This window comes from Gorilla gorilla, chromosome X (assembly GCF_029281585.2).
Source record: "Gorilla gorilla gorilla isolate KB3781 chromosome X, NHGRI_mGorGor1-v2.1_pri, whole genome shotgun sequence".
Lineage (NCBI taxonomy): Eukaryota > Metazoa > Chordata > Mammalia > Primates > Hominidae > Gorilla > Gorilla gorilla.
The window spans coordinates 25,812,456-25,828,080 of NC_073247.2; the positions used below are offsets into that span (position 1 = coordinate 25,812,456).

General features: G+C 40.4%; 1 protein-coding gene across 1 annotated transcript in view; it reads right to left on the reverse strand.

The window, feature by feature from the left end:
- Positions 1-9,968: 9,968 nt before the first annotated feature.
- VEGFD (vascular endothelial growth factor D) overlaps positions 9,969-15,625 on the reverse strand; it is a 38,753-nt gene continuing 33,096 nt past the window's right edge. The window contains exons 6-7 of the mRNA XM_004063846.4: positions 11,555-11,750; positions 9,969-10,637 (exon numbers count right to left, since the gene is read on the reverse strand). Of these exons, the coding sequence (XP_004063894.1) occupies positions 10,511-10,637; positions 11,555-11,750 (323 nt within the window). The 3' untranslated portion in view covers positions 9,969-10,510. The remainder of the gene's footprint in view (positions 10,638-11,554; positions 11,751-15,625) is intronic.

Sequence of the window (15,625 nt, forward strand, 5' to 3'; positions counted from 1 at the left end):
GGCATCCGCGCCAAAGGGCCGCGCCCCCGAGGCAGCCAATCACAAAGAGGCGCTGAGGTCACGTCCGAGAGCGACGCTCTGTCGTCCCCACCCTTAAGCGCGAGATGTAACGACAGCGCGCGCCTGCGCCCGTCTCCTAGAAGCGGCCGACGGTAGGGTGGGTGCTCACCCTGGTTTCCTGGTTACAGCGTCTCTATTCCGGACGCCAGTTCTCTGCGCGCTTGCTTCTGATTGGAGAGACTTTTTGTTTGTAATCAGCTGTGCCACGGCAAAACCGTGCCGGTTCTTACCGCTCTGGGACGTTTGCCAGATAAATAAAAATACACAAAAAGTCAAAACAGTTGAAACTATGAAGTTTTAATTTCAGATAAAGCACAAATGATGTTTAATACAAGCATGTACCAAATATTGGGGACTTCACTACACATTCGTTTTTTATCTGACATGTAAATTTAACTAGACGTCTTGTTATTTATATGGCAACTCTACACTCTGAGGGAAACATACGAGATCTGATCTGAAATATCAACTCCCACTCGAACTGGTTCAACTAGTTACGATGGTGCTTGACTAGGAAGCTAAAGAATCAGTGAGAGTGATGTGATGGTCATCCATGCGTCACAGCTGGTACTTGGAATCCCCCATCCCTGCCATACGTGCGTTTTCGAGAACAAATTCCTTTCTGAGTACTATCACCGCCACCATTACTGGCACCCATTTTATTAAGCCTAGTGTAAGCCTATTCATCCCTGAAAATGTCTGCTCCTTTCTGATGCTTTCCCCAAGCCTCCAGAGAATGAAATACTCTCACTTTTTAATTTTAATAGTACTTTGGCCACATGCTGGCCAAAGTATAACATTTATCAGATGTTATTCAAGTTGTTTGCCTGATTGCATTCTCCCTCCTCACCCTGATCCTTGATTACTTGTCTCTTGAGATCTCACATGGACTTCTTTCTGAAAACGGAAATTGTATCTGCTTGTTAAATGTCTGCCTTCCCTGCCAGATAGTAAACTGAGGCAGGATCTGTTCTTGGTAATGGATGTTGAGGAAGTTTTAGTTTAATACATGAATTTCTTTACCCAATGTCAGCACACTCCCTGACACATATTAGATGCTCACAATAAAATGTATTGAAAGTATTTCATGGAGTGTACCTTATACAAATTACAGTGCAATAACATCATTGAAAGGGCATTTTAGTTGTGAGATTTGAAGCGAATTAATGAGTTGATGAGTAAGACTAGAGTAGCAATCGATACTTTGCCCTGTGTTAATATTGATGAAGCATTGGAGAATTACAGTGATGAAGACTCAAGGACACTTAATTAAGCTTTATAATTTGTAGTTGGTTTCACAGATAACAGCGACATTACCAGATAGGTACAGCATTTGGCCTCCTTTTCATTTTTGTAATAGGTTTTAAGACAAAGAGTGGGGGTAGAAATCCTGGAAGGTATAAATGAGGGTTAAGCCTCATTTATTGAGCCCCTGGTTTGCCCCTGCCATAGTTCTGATCACAGTACACGTTTGAAATTCCACCATGAATCTTTTTTCAAAATATAACAAATATTTCTTATTTTTATCATCAAACATTTACTGGATGTCTGCTCTGTAAAAGGCCTTGTGGGGAATACAAGAAATATTAAGTATAGTCCCTGTGTTTCAACAGCTTTTTATTTTTTCTAGCTTTTCCTATACATGTTATCAATAGTCAAAAGAAATCCACCTTTCTTAAAAGGTTCTTTGTGTTTCAAATATAGAATAGGCTGACCTTTATAAATAGATATTAATAGAGGCACACTGTTGCTGAGTCTCTGTGGGGGAGGGCGTTGAGTAGCCGGCAGGCTGTTCCAACAAAGTCTGAAAACATTGAACATTTATTTAAAGCTCCAGCTTCTGTCCTAGGTACTGAGCATTAAAAGATAAATAAATCATGATTCCGACTCCCAAGGGTTCATAATCTCACCTGGGTACATGACTTCATTTATAGTCAGTTAAGTAAAGGTCTCCATTTAAGGCTATATTCTAAAAAGTCAAAAGAAATTTGTAGTAGCAAGATTAAGATATACATCTGGAGATGATTCTAATCATGGTGTCCTGCCTTAATGTATGGTCTCAAGGTATGTCTTGAGAGAATTTTCTCCGGAACCACTAAAATTAGACTAAGATACTTACATGCATTATATTCTGATTGCACTTAATAAAATATGAGGGCAATTGGTACCAGTTTTAGTATTAAACGACCTGAGATGATGAAGATGTAAAATAAATGTAGATATCATCTTCCCTTGAAATTCAGTTTTTGCAACTTCATATGTAAATTAGCTCTTTGGGATAATCTTGGAGTGGGAAGGCAACAAATATGTCTTGAGAGCCTACTATCTGTGTACAAAGCACGATGCAGAGAAAACCTGGCATGAGCTTTACTTGCAAGGAAACAATACGGAGTTAAGGCATATGTAAATATCTACGATAAAAGCAGGAAGTGATAAATGCCATAAGAGAAATATAAGAAAAATATTGGGAGTTCAAAGGGAAAGAGTATTTCTAACTGCCAGCATTTAGCTAGAAGAATAAGTAGATGGTGTCATGCAACTCTTGGGAACAGGATAATTCCAAGAACAACATGAATGAGGTACAGACAGGTGCTGTCCAGCAAACACTGCTTTGTAATCACAAAGGAAAAGAGAAGGGAAAGTGGGCAGACAGAAGAAGAGTGGCATTTTCAATGAAGGTTAGAGCAAACTGGTAGAAGATATTACTAAGGAAAATGGGCTTGATGTTAAGGTGGACTTCCAGCCAAGATCACATTTTCAATTAGTATTTTGAGACTCCTAACTACTGATTCTGCTTCAAATATAACAATAAGTGATACAATATAAATGAGAAAATTTAATGTTTTACCTGTGATTTAAACAAGAAGATAAACATTTCCGTGTATCAGAAACAGAACCAATATGCAAAATGGTGATCAGGAACAAAGCCACATAGGTCCTGGATTCTGCATGTGGCAGCAGGAAGATGTGAACCAGGGTTCAGCCCCTGTAGAATAATAGACTAACAGGGTTCCATGTGTGGCTTGATACAGGAACCAGTTTTGTGAGAGACTGTTACAATGGTGACCTTCAGTAAACCAGTATTCCATATTGGCAGCCTTGTCTAATCCTCTCCCACATTGGCTCTGGGTTTGGGCATGTGACTGGAATGGCCAAATGAGATGCCACAGATGCTTAATAAGTGTTTATTTACTGGGATGCATCTTGTTGGAACCTTTCCTCTTGAAAGCCAATGACCATGCTGTGAAGCTCAGACAAGATATTGGATAATGGCAAGCCACATGGAGAGAAGCCCTGAAGAATGAGAGGTCATCTTCGGCATTCCAGCAGTAAGTGAGTTCCCAATTTAATATAACCACTGGAGTGACTTCAGCCTATACTATGTGGAAAGAACCACTTAGCTGATCCTAACTAACCCACAGAATTATGAGAAATAATACATCGTTATTGTCTCAAAACATTAAGTTTTTGGGTGATTTGTTACATAGCAATAGATAACCAAGCCTCGTTGCTTAACCATCTCCCCTACTTGTGAATAGACATTGAAAGAATTTTTTGCCAACAGTCTGAGGATATAACTTTGCTAACAGAACTGAGCCAAGCAACATAATTTGCAATTTTCCACTATCACTGCTAGTCTGGGGGATATAAGCACACACACACACACACACACACACACGGGGAGAGGAGAGAGTGAGAGTGAGAGTGAGAGCGAGAGAGAGAGAGAGCTCTCAAGATTGGTTTATAAACCAAAATTCAAAAACAATGGAAGATATATAATGTTAAGAAAGGCAACACACAAATGTAACAAGGGAAGAAGAATTTACTCTAGATGCAATTCAAATAATTTTTGAAATGACATTTTTAAAAGAATAAGAATTTGGAAATAAAAACATGCAGAAATTAAACAAACACCAGTGGATATAAAAGAATCAATTAGATACCTTGAACATGAAGATGTTACTAGCATTTTTAAAACTCATATTGATAAACTTTAGGCTACACACTGTTGAAACAAAGGTTAGTGTGGTGGAAAAGAGTAACTAAGGCAGTTACTTCTTTTTGATGCAGAGTATGAGATGAAATGTCAAACCACAATCAAAGCTTTGTCCTAGGAAGATTGTTCCAAGAACTGGAGAAAAAGAAGGTGAAAGAGTGGCACAGCTGGAGAAGAGACCAGTTAGGCTGTTCCAGTAGTCCAGAAGCCTCCTTGCAATTTAAAGTAGGGGCTGCAGATCAACAACAGCAACTGGGAGCTGGTCAGAAATGCAGACTTTCAGATTCTCCAGACCTGCTAAATCAGAATCTGCAATTTAATAAGATCTGGAATGATAGTATGCACATTATAGCTTAAGAAACTAGCTCTAGACTAGAGGCAATGAGGACCTGATGTTTTCTCGTGGCAATAAAAAAAAAAGAGAGAGACAAGGAAAATCACAGGATATTGGGATTTGTTTGAGTGATGTCTTCCTTTTCGTTTTAGCACCCTTTTTTGAAGACCGTCCTCCAGTAGCCTCCTAAAGAAGACTGCATGGGAGATCGGGGGATTTTCTAAGAACTTTAATGTCTGAAAATTTATTTTTCAGCCCTCCAATTTTATTGATAGTTTGGGTGCCAAATAGTAGGCCGGAAATTATTTTCCTTCAGAAGTTTAGCAGCATTGCTCTAGCCTGCTAGCTTTTGGTGTTGCTACTGAGAAAACTAATTTCATTCGGATTCCTGGCCCTTTGTTTGAAATTATCATAATTTTTCTTTACTCTGGAAACTTATACATTATCTCTTAGTCTCCTGTGTCCTGAAATTTCATCATTTTGTGCCTTGGTATAGGCATAGTTTCACCTTTTGGACTAGGGACTCAGCCTTTTCACTTGCCAACTCATGTGCTTTGAAATTCTCTTGAATTTTTAAATTGTTGATTACATCTCCCATTGTGTCTCTTCTCATTTCCTGTAACTTCAGTTATTCTGATGTTAGACCTTCTTATCTTTTCACTTTTAATTTCTTATTTATTCTACTTCATAGGAAATTTCTTCAACTCTGTCTTCCTTTTTTGTTCTATTGAATTTTCAATTTATTATAATAGTTTCCTAGGGCTCAATTATGTCCTCTGACATCTTCTTTTTTAATAACACCTTCATTTTATTTATTAGTTGCACTGTCTCACCTTCTTCCCTCATCCCCTGGCTATTAATGATTTGAAGTTTTCTTCTGTTTCCTCCAAATTGCCTTTTTCTGTGTGTTTTACTCTCTGTCTTTCATGTTAGAAATTTTCCCTGGAGGTCTGGGAATTCATGCTTGCTTGCTCATACTTAAAAGAAAGGGACAAAGGAGCTGATCTGAGGTCTGAGCCCAGGAATGGGGCTTGTTGACCTCTTTGGGCTGTTCCATTTGATAGTCCCTCCCCCAGCTAATTTCAGTCCTTTTTAGGTCTTTTCTCTTAGGCTGGTAAGATTCCCCCTAGAGAAATACTTTTCCAGTACAGATCCAACTGCCTGAATTGTGGTTGCACCTAGTATGTACGCGTTCACTTAATCCTCTTGTTAGTTCAGCACCCTGCCCTCATGGATGTCAGGCATCCCCCATTCAGGATGCTCTCTCTTTTACCTTAGCCAAATGACTAATAGCCCATCTTTTGCCTGGGCTTGGAAGGAGCAGTCACTCCACCACAGGGAATGTGGGAGAAGATTTGGGATCAAACTGTTTCTTATACAGATTTTTGGAATGAACCTCATTGTAGCACCCCTCTCATCCCTCCCACTTCTAGAGGTGCTTGGGACACCCACTTCTGAGCCTTTTGGGAACTCATCTTTCCAGACTGTTGGCTTAAATTATTATTTTTTTCAGGTCGGCCACATCATTTACAACTTATCTACGTGCTTTTCAGCTTTCAGAACATTGTTGTTTCTGTTGACTTTATCATTTACCCTGTCCTTGTGGGCTTATGCTTTAAAAAAAAAAAAAAAAAATCCTGGTCCGGGTGCGGTGGCTCACGCTTGTAATCCCAGCACTTTGGGAGGCTGAGGCGGGTGGATCACAAGGTCAGGAGATCGAGACCATCCTGGCTAACATAGTGAAACTCCATCTCTACTAAAAATACAAAAATTAGCTAGGCATGGTGGCGGGCGCCTGTAGCCTGTAATCTCAGCTACTCAGGAGGCTGAGGCAGCAGAATCACTTGAACTTGGGAGGCAGAGGTTGCAGTGAGCCGAGATTGTGCCACTGCACTCCAGCCTGGGTGACAGAGTGAGACTCTGTCTCAAAAAAAAAAAAATCCCCTTACTCTTTAGGAGTATTTACTTTACCCAGGGCATTGGAAAAAAGAGAGAGAAAAAGCAAACAAACAAAAAAAACTAATGTGTTTATGCACTATCTCTATTTAGAGTCCACGCCATCAACACTAACATTTTAGAGCTATACCACAAACATAACTAGAACCCATCAATAAATGTATCCATGACTTTATTTGAATTGTGGAAACCTGAAATTTAAATCATTCTAACTTTTTAGCTTCATTGGGTTGCACACTACACAATGACTCAAATAAGGTGAGGCCAGTTGATTCCAACAATCGATCAAGGCCAGGTAAAAGTGCCATTTCTTATAGGGGTTCAAGAAGCAGTCTGATTCATTATATTTAATGTTCATTGATGACGTGATAAAATAAGAAATTTTTTACACAAGTGGTTGGCTAACTTTTTCTGTAATGGACCAAAGAGTAAATATTTTAGGCATTGCAAGCCATACAGTCTCTGTCCCCAGCTACTCAACTCTGCTGTTGTAGAATAAAAGTAGCCATAGACAACACATCAACAAATGAGCATAACTGTGTTCCAATAAAGCAGTATTTACCAAAACAACAGGTAGTGAGCTGAAAGTGGCCTATGGGCCATAGCTTACTGACCACTGTTTCAGAACAATATCAGTGATAAAATTACCAAAGGCAGACTTTCTTTCATTAAGCCATTAATAAGGGTCAAATAACAGAATTTTTTTGCTCCTTTTCATTTCATAAATATTTTGAGAATAGATTAAATTCCTTTCTAGAGTTGCAACATCTGAATAATTCAGACATGCATATAATTTAGCTGAGTTTGAAAAACATGAGCTATGTAAAATTACTCTTCTCTTTTCAAAGAGATCATTTCATTGGCTGGCCACAAAATCAATGTAATAATTTATTATTTATTAAATATTTATTGAGTACCTAATATATGCAAGACATTGTTCTCACACTGAGGATTAAGACTAAATTAGGCAAAGTCCAGCTCTTGCTGACCAAATCTATTAAGCTCACAATTTTCACTGAACTATGGCTTTTCTTAAGGGCATTAAAACGTAATGTTTGTATAATTTCCTTTATCAAGTCTCCCAGACAGTACTTTAATCTTCATTCAACTCTGATCATCATGCTGCCTAATCTGTTTCCATCTCTAAAGGGCCTCCTGCCACACTGTTTTAGTCATAGATTTATGATGTGTGCTGTCACATTAATAATTCTCTGGCCCTGTGGTGTAATCAGGGACATCGTGCATTGCTGGCATTTATTGTGTTTGCTTAAAGCTCTTGGAGTTTCTCACATACTTTTATTTTGCAACAAGTTGAGGATTTTCAACTCACGTTCCAGGGCTGTTAGTATGACAAATATTCCTGTGCGATGTCTAGTGAACTCTGACAAAGCAACAGGCCAGTTACCCCACCTCCACCCTCAAGGACCAGACCCATCCTGACCCAGCGTCAGGGATCCAAGTGCAGATCTTGATGGTAATTGGGAATTAAGGAGGAAGAAGAGGGAGGGGTTTTAGAAGCACAAAGCCAGATCACATTGAGTTTTGGCTTAGCTTAGAATTCCCTATGATAATCTCCATCTAAATGGCAATTATGAAGCCAGAGGCATTTCAAGCCAAAACATGGTTTGAGTTGGTTTTAGGACAGATCCAAGGATCCAGTATAAGCCAAGAACATCTCAGAGGTTCCAAGCTTCTGAGATTTGCTCAGTCTTGCTTTTTTCCTTCAGAATAATTCCTTTGAGCTATAAGGTACATTGTATTGTTCAATTTTTTTTTCACTAATCGTAACTCTAATGAAATTATGAATTCTGAGATTTAGGGAAATGAGATTATCATTTACATTTGACAGATGAGAAAACTGAGGCTCGATGACATTGTTCAGGCTTACAATGTGTTTAGGTGGCAGAGTCTGTCCTTAAATTCAGGTCTTTTCTCCTTAGTGATACATCCCCTCTTTTTACCAGCCGAGGATAAGCAAAGTAACTCCTTTAATTATGTGGTATCCTTGAATTGTCTTCTGCCCCAGATCTCAAAGGAATTTAAGCAAATATCATGGAGAAGTTGGGAGTGGTAGAAACTGAATGAAAAGGCAAAGTAAAGAGTCGAATGCCAAGTATGTTTTAAAAAACTAAGTTATGTGCAAGCACTTTCAGAAGCCTGATTAAAAATACAGTAAAATGAGAAGGAAGAAGCCTGTTGACATCAAGGTCATAAAGTGAGGGCAAAAAGAACAGTGGCAAAAGAGGAGTGACTGGGTTGGCACCAGTAAATGACAAGAGCAATGACAATGGCAGCACAGTGGGGAGTGGTTCCAAGGCCAGGTGAAGGTTAGCTCATGTCCCCAGGGCAGGGACTGAGAGTTAAAGCCAGGGAAGCATCAAAGGACCTGGAGCCCCAGGCTTCAGAGAATTTCAGTGAATGAAGGGAGAATTCAGGAACTGCTTAGAAACCCTGGCAGAGGAAGGGTAGGGATTTGGGCCAGGATCAAACAATGCCACTACTATGGGGCTACATTTGTTTACTATTCCATTGTTTATCATTGTCTTTCTCCTTTTGATTGTACTGTTCCAGGGTGTTCTGGCCTGAGAACGTTGGGTTACACAAATTTGATCAGGACACAGTTTCCAATCATAATGAGGTCACAGTATGGTGGGGAGATAAACAGGAACACTACTATTTACACAAATGTGTTGTAAGTACCATAATGGGTTGTGTGTGTCTATATACATATCTATCTATGCAAGATACTATGCAGGGATTAATTTTAAGTTATTTAATACATAAATCTGCTAATGCTGCTAAATTCTCTCTGTTATGGCAAAATTTCAATAAAGTCTACATCACCAACAAATCAGATGTAGGAGTACTTTGAGGAAAAAGGCTTTATGTGGCCGGGCGCGCTGGCTCATGCCTGTAATCCTAGCACTTTGGGAGGCTCAGGAGGGTGGATCACAAGGTCAAGAGCTTGAGACCATCCTGGCCAACACGGTGAAACCCCGTCTTTACTAAAAATACAAAAATTAGCTGGGCGTGGTGGTGTGCATCTGTAGACCCAGCTACTCGGGAGGCTGAGGCAGGAGAATCACTTGAACCTGGGAGGCAGAGGTTGCAGTGAGCCAAGATCGCACCACTGCACTCCAGCCTGGCGACAGAGTGAGACTCCGTCTAAAAAAAAAACAAAACAAAAAACAAAACAAAACAAAACAAAAAGTGATAGCTGTAGAACAGAGAGAAGAACTGTGTTGCCATGAGACTTGGGGTGTCCATGACACTGAGATTTGAGTAAGTGCAGAAACTTGGAGCCAGAGGTGGCTAAAAGAAATGCAAACTCTCAAAGAGGTCAAGGGCATGGATGGGTTCCCCTCTGCCATGGGATGGGGATCAGGTCAAGTTCAATTTAATCTCAAAGCACAGAGTGATTCGCAGTGGATTCTTGGGTCACATTTGCTTAGCCTCATTTAGGATCTTAACCTTTCTGAGAGCTATTCCCTTGGTTTCCCAAAACTGAGGTCCAGTGTTTGTGTCTCTTCCTGCACCTTCCACTTCGAAATTCCTTTCTTTCTTTAAAACACTTTTTCTTTAGCATAAATATAGAGTGGAAACATATTAAATAACATAAAATTATATGGCTTGAATAATGGTGTTTATTTTCTTTAAATACACTTAAATATGAAACACCAGATGGTAGTTCATTAAACTGGAAGACTATAAGCTGGACAGTAATCAGAAAGTCAGTACTGATCATACGAATCAAATTCTGCATAAAAAAGAATCAGAATAATTCACAAGAGTTGCGATTAGCAAAGGACTCAGAGACTACAGTTTTCCTCATCTGCTCTGAGTAATCAGTCATACGGCACCTGCCATTCCATGACCAGCACACCTTTCTCATTCACCAAAAAACAAAAACAAAACTAAACAAAAGGATTACATGGGTCCCCTCCTCTCCATTCCTTGGTGTGCAGAGGCATCTGCAGCTAGAAGACATCCATCAATGAACCAGGGACTCCTTAGCTGGTGTGAATGGAAGGTTGGTCTGGATTTACTGTAGTGCTGTGTAAAATGGATTTTTTTTTTAACACCTGGGAAAAAAACAGTGACAGCAACTTGGCAAAGCAGCATGCTGTTAAAAATGACAGGGATGGGGAACTTGGAACGCTGAATCAAGGATTCTTTCGGCTGTGGGGCCCCTGGGCAGCCCTTTTCTCCTTTGGAAAGCGGCAATGCTTTGCACATGCTGTTTTGCCACTTGCACATGGTCTGGTATGAAAGGGGCATCTGTCCTCACAGCTGTTGCAAAAGAAAATAAAGATGAGAATTCAGAATCAATGACTGGATTCAAAAGAATAACTCTGTTCTGATTTGATTAAGTTTTCAGAGGAAGTTTTTCAGACATATATTTAAAATGTCAGTATAAAATCCTGCATGGTTATCCCACATGGATTCAAAATCTACTAAAGTGAATCAGTAACCTCCAAGTGTTCTATTCATGAATAAATTACTTGCTATATAAATCCAATGATATTCCCTCCATTAAAGAAAAAAAACAAACATATATAGACATATACAATGAGAGATTGAACTAAACAGGTTGATGATCTGAAACCTCCCCTTCCTAAAATATTATTATTAAGCAATATCCTAATAACTGCTTAAATGTTACCAATTTCATTGTTGTTTAAGAGCTCCAAACCCCGGGTGGGCGCGGTGGCTCATGCCTGTAATCCCAGCACTTTGGGAGGCCGAGACGGGTGGATCATGAGGTCAGGAGATCAAGACGATCCTGGCCAACATGGTGAAACCCCGTCTCTACTGAAATACAAAAATTAGCTGGGTGTGGTGGCACGTGCCTGTAATCCCAGCTACTTGGGAGGCTGAGGCAGGAGACTCCCTTGAACCAGAGAGTTGGAGGTGCAGTGAGCCCAGATCGTGCCACTGCACTCCAGCCTGGAGACAGAGAGAGACTCCGTCTAAAAAAAAAAAGCTCTACACACATAATAACAGGCAGGATTGATTTTCTTAATTTCATGATTAATCATGACTCGGTATACTCTTGCTTATTCCTTAGCTGCTAAACCTCTGTTCTATTATCCAAAAGGGACTCAGGCACCAAGGGGAAAAATTAGCTTACTAAGGAATCCCACAAAATTAAAATGGCATTTACGTTAAATGTCATGAGTAAAGGCAAGACAACTCAAGGCATTTACCTGCAGGTGTCTGGGTGAAATAGCTTGTGCTTCTGGCAGCAGGTCTCCAGACTTTCTTTGCACTCAAAGCAACTGCAGTTTTTGGGGTGCTGGATTAGATCTTTGGGACATGGTGTTTTACAGACACACTCGCAACGATCTTCGTCAAACATCATGTGTGGCCCACAGAGAGCTGGTTCCTGGAGATGAGAGTGGTCTAAAGAGAAACAGAAACGTGTTGGTCAGATAGTTGTAGTGTGGTAATTGGATCACCAAAGTTGATTGTATCTTTTATGTCATCCGTAAGTAACTTGGATTCACCCAATCTCCTTCCTATAGATTTATGCCCCTAATTTTTTCACAGGGCGAGGAAGATTAACCTCTGATTTCACAATACAAACACAGGTTTGTGTGTTTTCTTAGGTTTGTGATTTTTAAAATATCATAAGCTGAATATTTTTCGTAAAATATTTTTAGAGATTTTTATGTTGATGACTTGTTTAAAATGCGAACTTCCACAACCAAGTATTAATAATAAAATATAGGATGTCTAAGGGTTATGAGTCTAGCTGTCTCCATTTTTTGGTGGAGATTAAAAGGAGAGACACACAAAATAATTGGTGTTGTAGAAATACACCTCAGACATTCCAGGCCAGGCGTAGCAATAGCAATGCATGTCCTCACTGCAGATCATAACACTAGTATAAAAGATATAGGAGCAATAATGAACTTTGATTCCACCAACATCTGCTGGAAGATACATTCAAGTAAAGGGGAGGGTCTGAGAAGTTTTTGGCATACTCATCTGACAAATATTTCTTCTAGAAGGTGTATAAAACAATCGAATAGCTACTACTCCAAATCCATTTCTGATTAACAAATTGAAATTCATTGCAAAATAAATGGAAGAGACAGAAACTTTGGAAGAACTTGACTCTGTCCCTTTAGCATTCTTGAAGGTTTTGGAGGGATGTACATGTTTAGTAGTTTTCTCCCCAAATCTGCTTCTCTCCCAGTTTGCCTCATTTAGGGAATGGTGACCTCATTCTTGACTCACCTGCTCTGGTAAGTCTGAGCATCATGTCCACTCAGTTCTGCCTCTCTAAATTTGTTCTTTATTTTCCATCCCCACTACCACTGCCACAATTCAGTCTGTACCTTGTGTTTCTTGTGTAGATGGCTGTCGCTCTGTCACTCATCTCACCGCCACAAGTTTTATCCCTCCAACCTATTCTTCTTCACATGATTAACAAATGCAAACCAAATCACTTCATTCCACTGCTTTGAATGCATTAAAAGGTTCCCTTCCCACAATAAAAACCAATTTTCCCACCAGGACATACAAGGCCCTCCATGAACTGGATCATAATAACCTCACAGACTCATCTTCTGTTTCTTGCTTTCATATATCCTGTGTGTTCCATTTATACCAAATGACAGCACTTTCTGTTGCCCTGATATGCCAGTGCCTCCCAGTCCCATGCCTTTGGCCTTGTCTTTCCTTCTGCCATCCCTTTTCCCCGACATCTTTCCCAATGTCTGCAGGTTTTGTTAAGTGTCCTTATCCTGTGCATATTTCCGTCCGATTCTTTCTTGCACTGATTACATTTGTCTGTTTACTTGTATGTTTCCCCCATTAAGTAAAATGTCCTGAAGGAGAAGGAGCAGGTCTCATTGTTCTGATATAAAATAGGCACTCGATGGATGTTTGTTGGGTTTATTTGGTGTAATAAAAGGGTCCTGAAGCAGGCCGATGTATGGAGCTTCTGGGAATCCCATCCAGCATTCCAAGACATTGGGTTAAACCATATGTTCTTGCCAATATCTGACTTTAATGACATATCAAAATGAGAATCTCGTGCGGTTCAACTTTATAGTTTAAACTGTTCTGTAATGGACGACGTTTGAGAATGGGTGCTCGAAGGCTAAATCTGAGAAGTCCCCATTTTGAACTTTGTGAAGAGGGAAAATGTGAGCTCTGTAAGTCATATGCCAGTGAGGCAGATGCCGCTTTGGGGTAAGACAAGAGTAACTTGTTAAAGGATAAAGAGGCTTTTTAAAAATTCGCAATGATCACTAGGTGGCAGCAGAAGTTCACTAAGAATACTTCAGACAGGCCCAAGGCCATTGTTGGACAGGGTTGTTTAGGGAAACACAATCCACAAGGTGTTTGCAGAACTTCAGCAGGCTGTTTGGCAGAGTCTGTGCTCACATCCTTATAGCCAAGTCAAAAGAAACAAAAACTGGATGCAAGAGAACTGGTGGTGGAACAGCAAGTAGCTGAGGGTGATATCCTGAAGTATTATGTATTGATTTCCGTCCCTAGAGAGTCTGATGATATGTTCTGTTCTCAGCTTTGTTCCTTTTACCATTTTTATCAATAAACTGATAGAATTTTTTCAAAATAAATTCTTGAAATTGTAGCTCTCTTCAAGAAGGAAGGGATATATTAAGTATTTTAAAATACAGAATTGGGGCCTCCTCAATTTATTCTTTTGTGTGTGTGTGTGTTTGTGTATATCGTTTGTTTTAACAATTTAGAGCAATGACCTGACTCTAACAAGACTCAATTAAATTAGACTTGGATTCACTAACCTAAATGTGCTCATCTGGGCAAGAGAAGTCACTGTAGGAAAGGCAGTTGGCTTAACAGTCACATGTGTGGGAAAAAAGTATAGTGAGCAGTAAGCTCAGTAAATGCCATCAATTTGATGGGGCCACTGGAGAAATGAATGTGAACTTGATCCACATTGGGGACTTATGGGAGATGAGAATGAGAAACAATTGTGATCCAGTCCACCCTGCGCCTCTCACTTACATCATTGCTACAACTTCCCAAAAGGTTTCCTGCCTCCTTCCCTGCCCCGAGTCAACGCATCCTCTTCTGCACTGTTGCTGATATGATTTTGTTAAAATTCTAATGGGTACTGTCACTCTCCTGCTTGAGCCAGTTGTGTGGTTTCCCTTTGTCCTTAGTATCACATCCAAGCTCCCACGCAAGAATTACAAGGTCCTTCTGCTTTGCCCCTGTGAGCCTGTCCAGCTTCTTCTCTCACATCTAACCAGCCCCTTCCCCATTATGTCCCCACCCATTATATCCCCACCATGCTGAACTTCTTCCAGTATGTTCTCTCACCTCCAGCCCTGAGTGCTCATATACCCCCTGCTTAGAACAGCACTTCTCTTCTTCCCTATTCTTCTTACCACCCTCTACACACGTGTACTGGCTAAGTGCCTTCCCAAGAATTATCTCCAGCAGAAATAAGCTGCCTCACCTAAGGCTACATCCCCTCTCCAAGGCAGCCAATGAACGGTCTACAGGGCTCAGCCTCTTCACCTAGATTTAAGACTTACCCCCGCAGGGGTTCCCAGCTTCAACTTCCCATTGGCTTAGGCTGATGCCTCTTAGCAACTGCGCTGTGGTCTGCTGCCTCTCTCTTTACCCTTTAATGCCTTGTGCCTGCCTACAAACCTCCTTCGTACAAAACTGTCTCAGAGGCTTTGTGCCAGGAAATCCTCAGCTAGAGCCTTTAAGCTCTAAGTATATTGCCCTTCCCACAGTAACTTACTTTCTCTTTCTTTCTTCCTATCCTTCCTTCCTTCCTTTCTTTTTCTTTCTTTTCTTTCTTTCTTTCTTTCTTTCTCTCTCTTTCTTTCTTTTCTTTTTCTTTCTTTCTTTCTTTCTCTCTCTCTCTTTCTCTTTCTTTTCTTTTTCTCTTTCTCTCTCTCTCTCTTTCTTTCTTTCTTTTTTTGGAGGCAGAGTCTCACTCTGTCATCCAGGCCCGAGTGCTGTGGCATGATCTCGGCTCACTGCAACCTCTGCCTCCCAGGTTCAAGAGATTCTCATGCCTCAGCCTCCTGAGTAGCTGGGACTACAGGCGCACATCACCACACCCGGCTATTTTTTTTTTTTTTTTTTTTAGTAGTAGTAGAGATGGGATTTCGCCATGCTGGCCAGGCTGGTTTTCAAACTCCCAACCTCAAGTGATCCTCCCGTCTTGGCCTCCCAAAGTGCTAGGATTACAGGCATGAGCCACCATTCCCGGCCAACCCCACAATAATTTTCTAACACTTTTAGAACATGAGTCACAT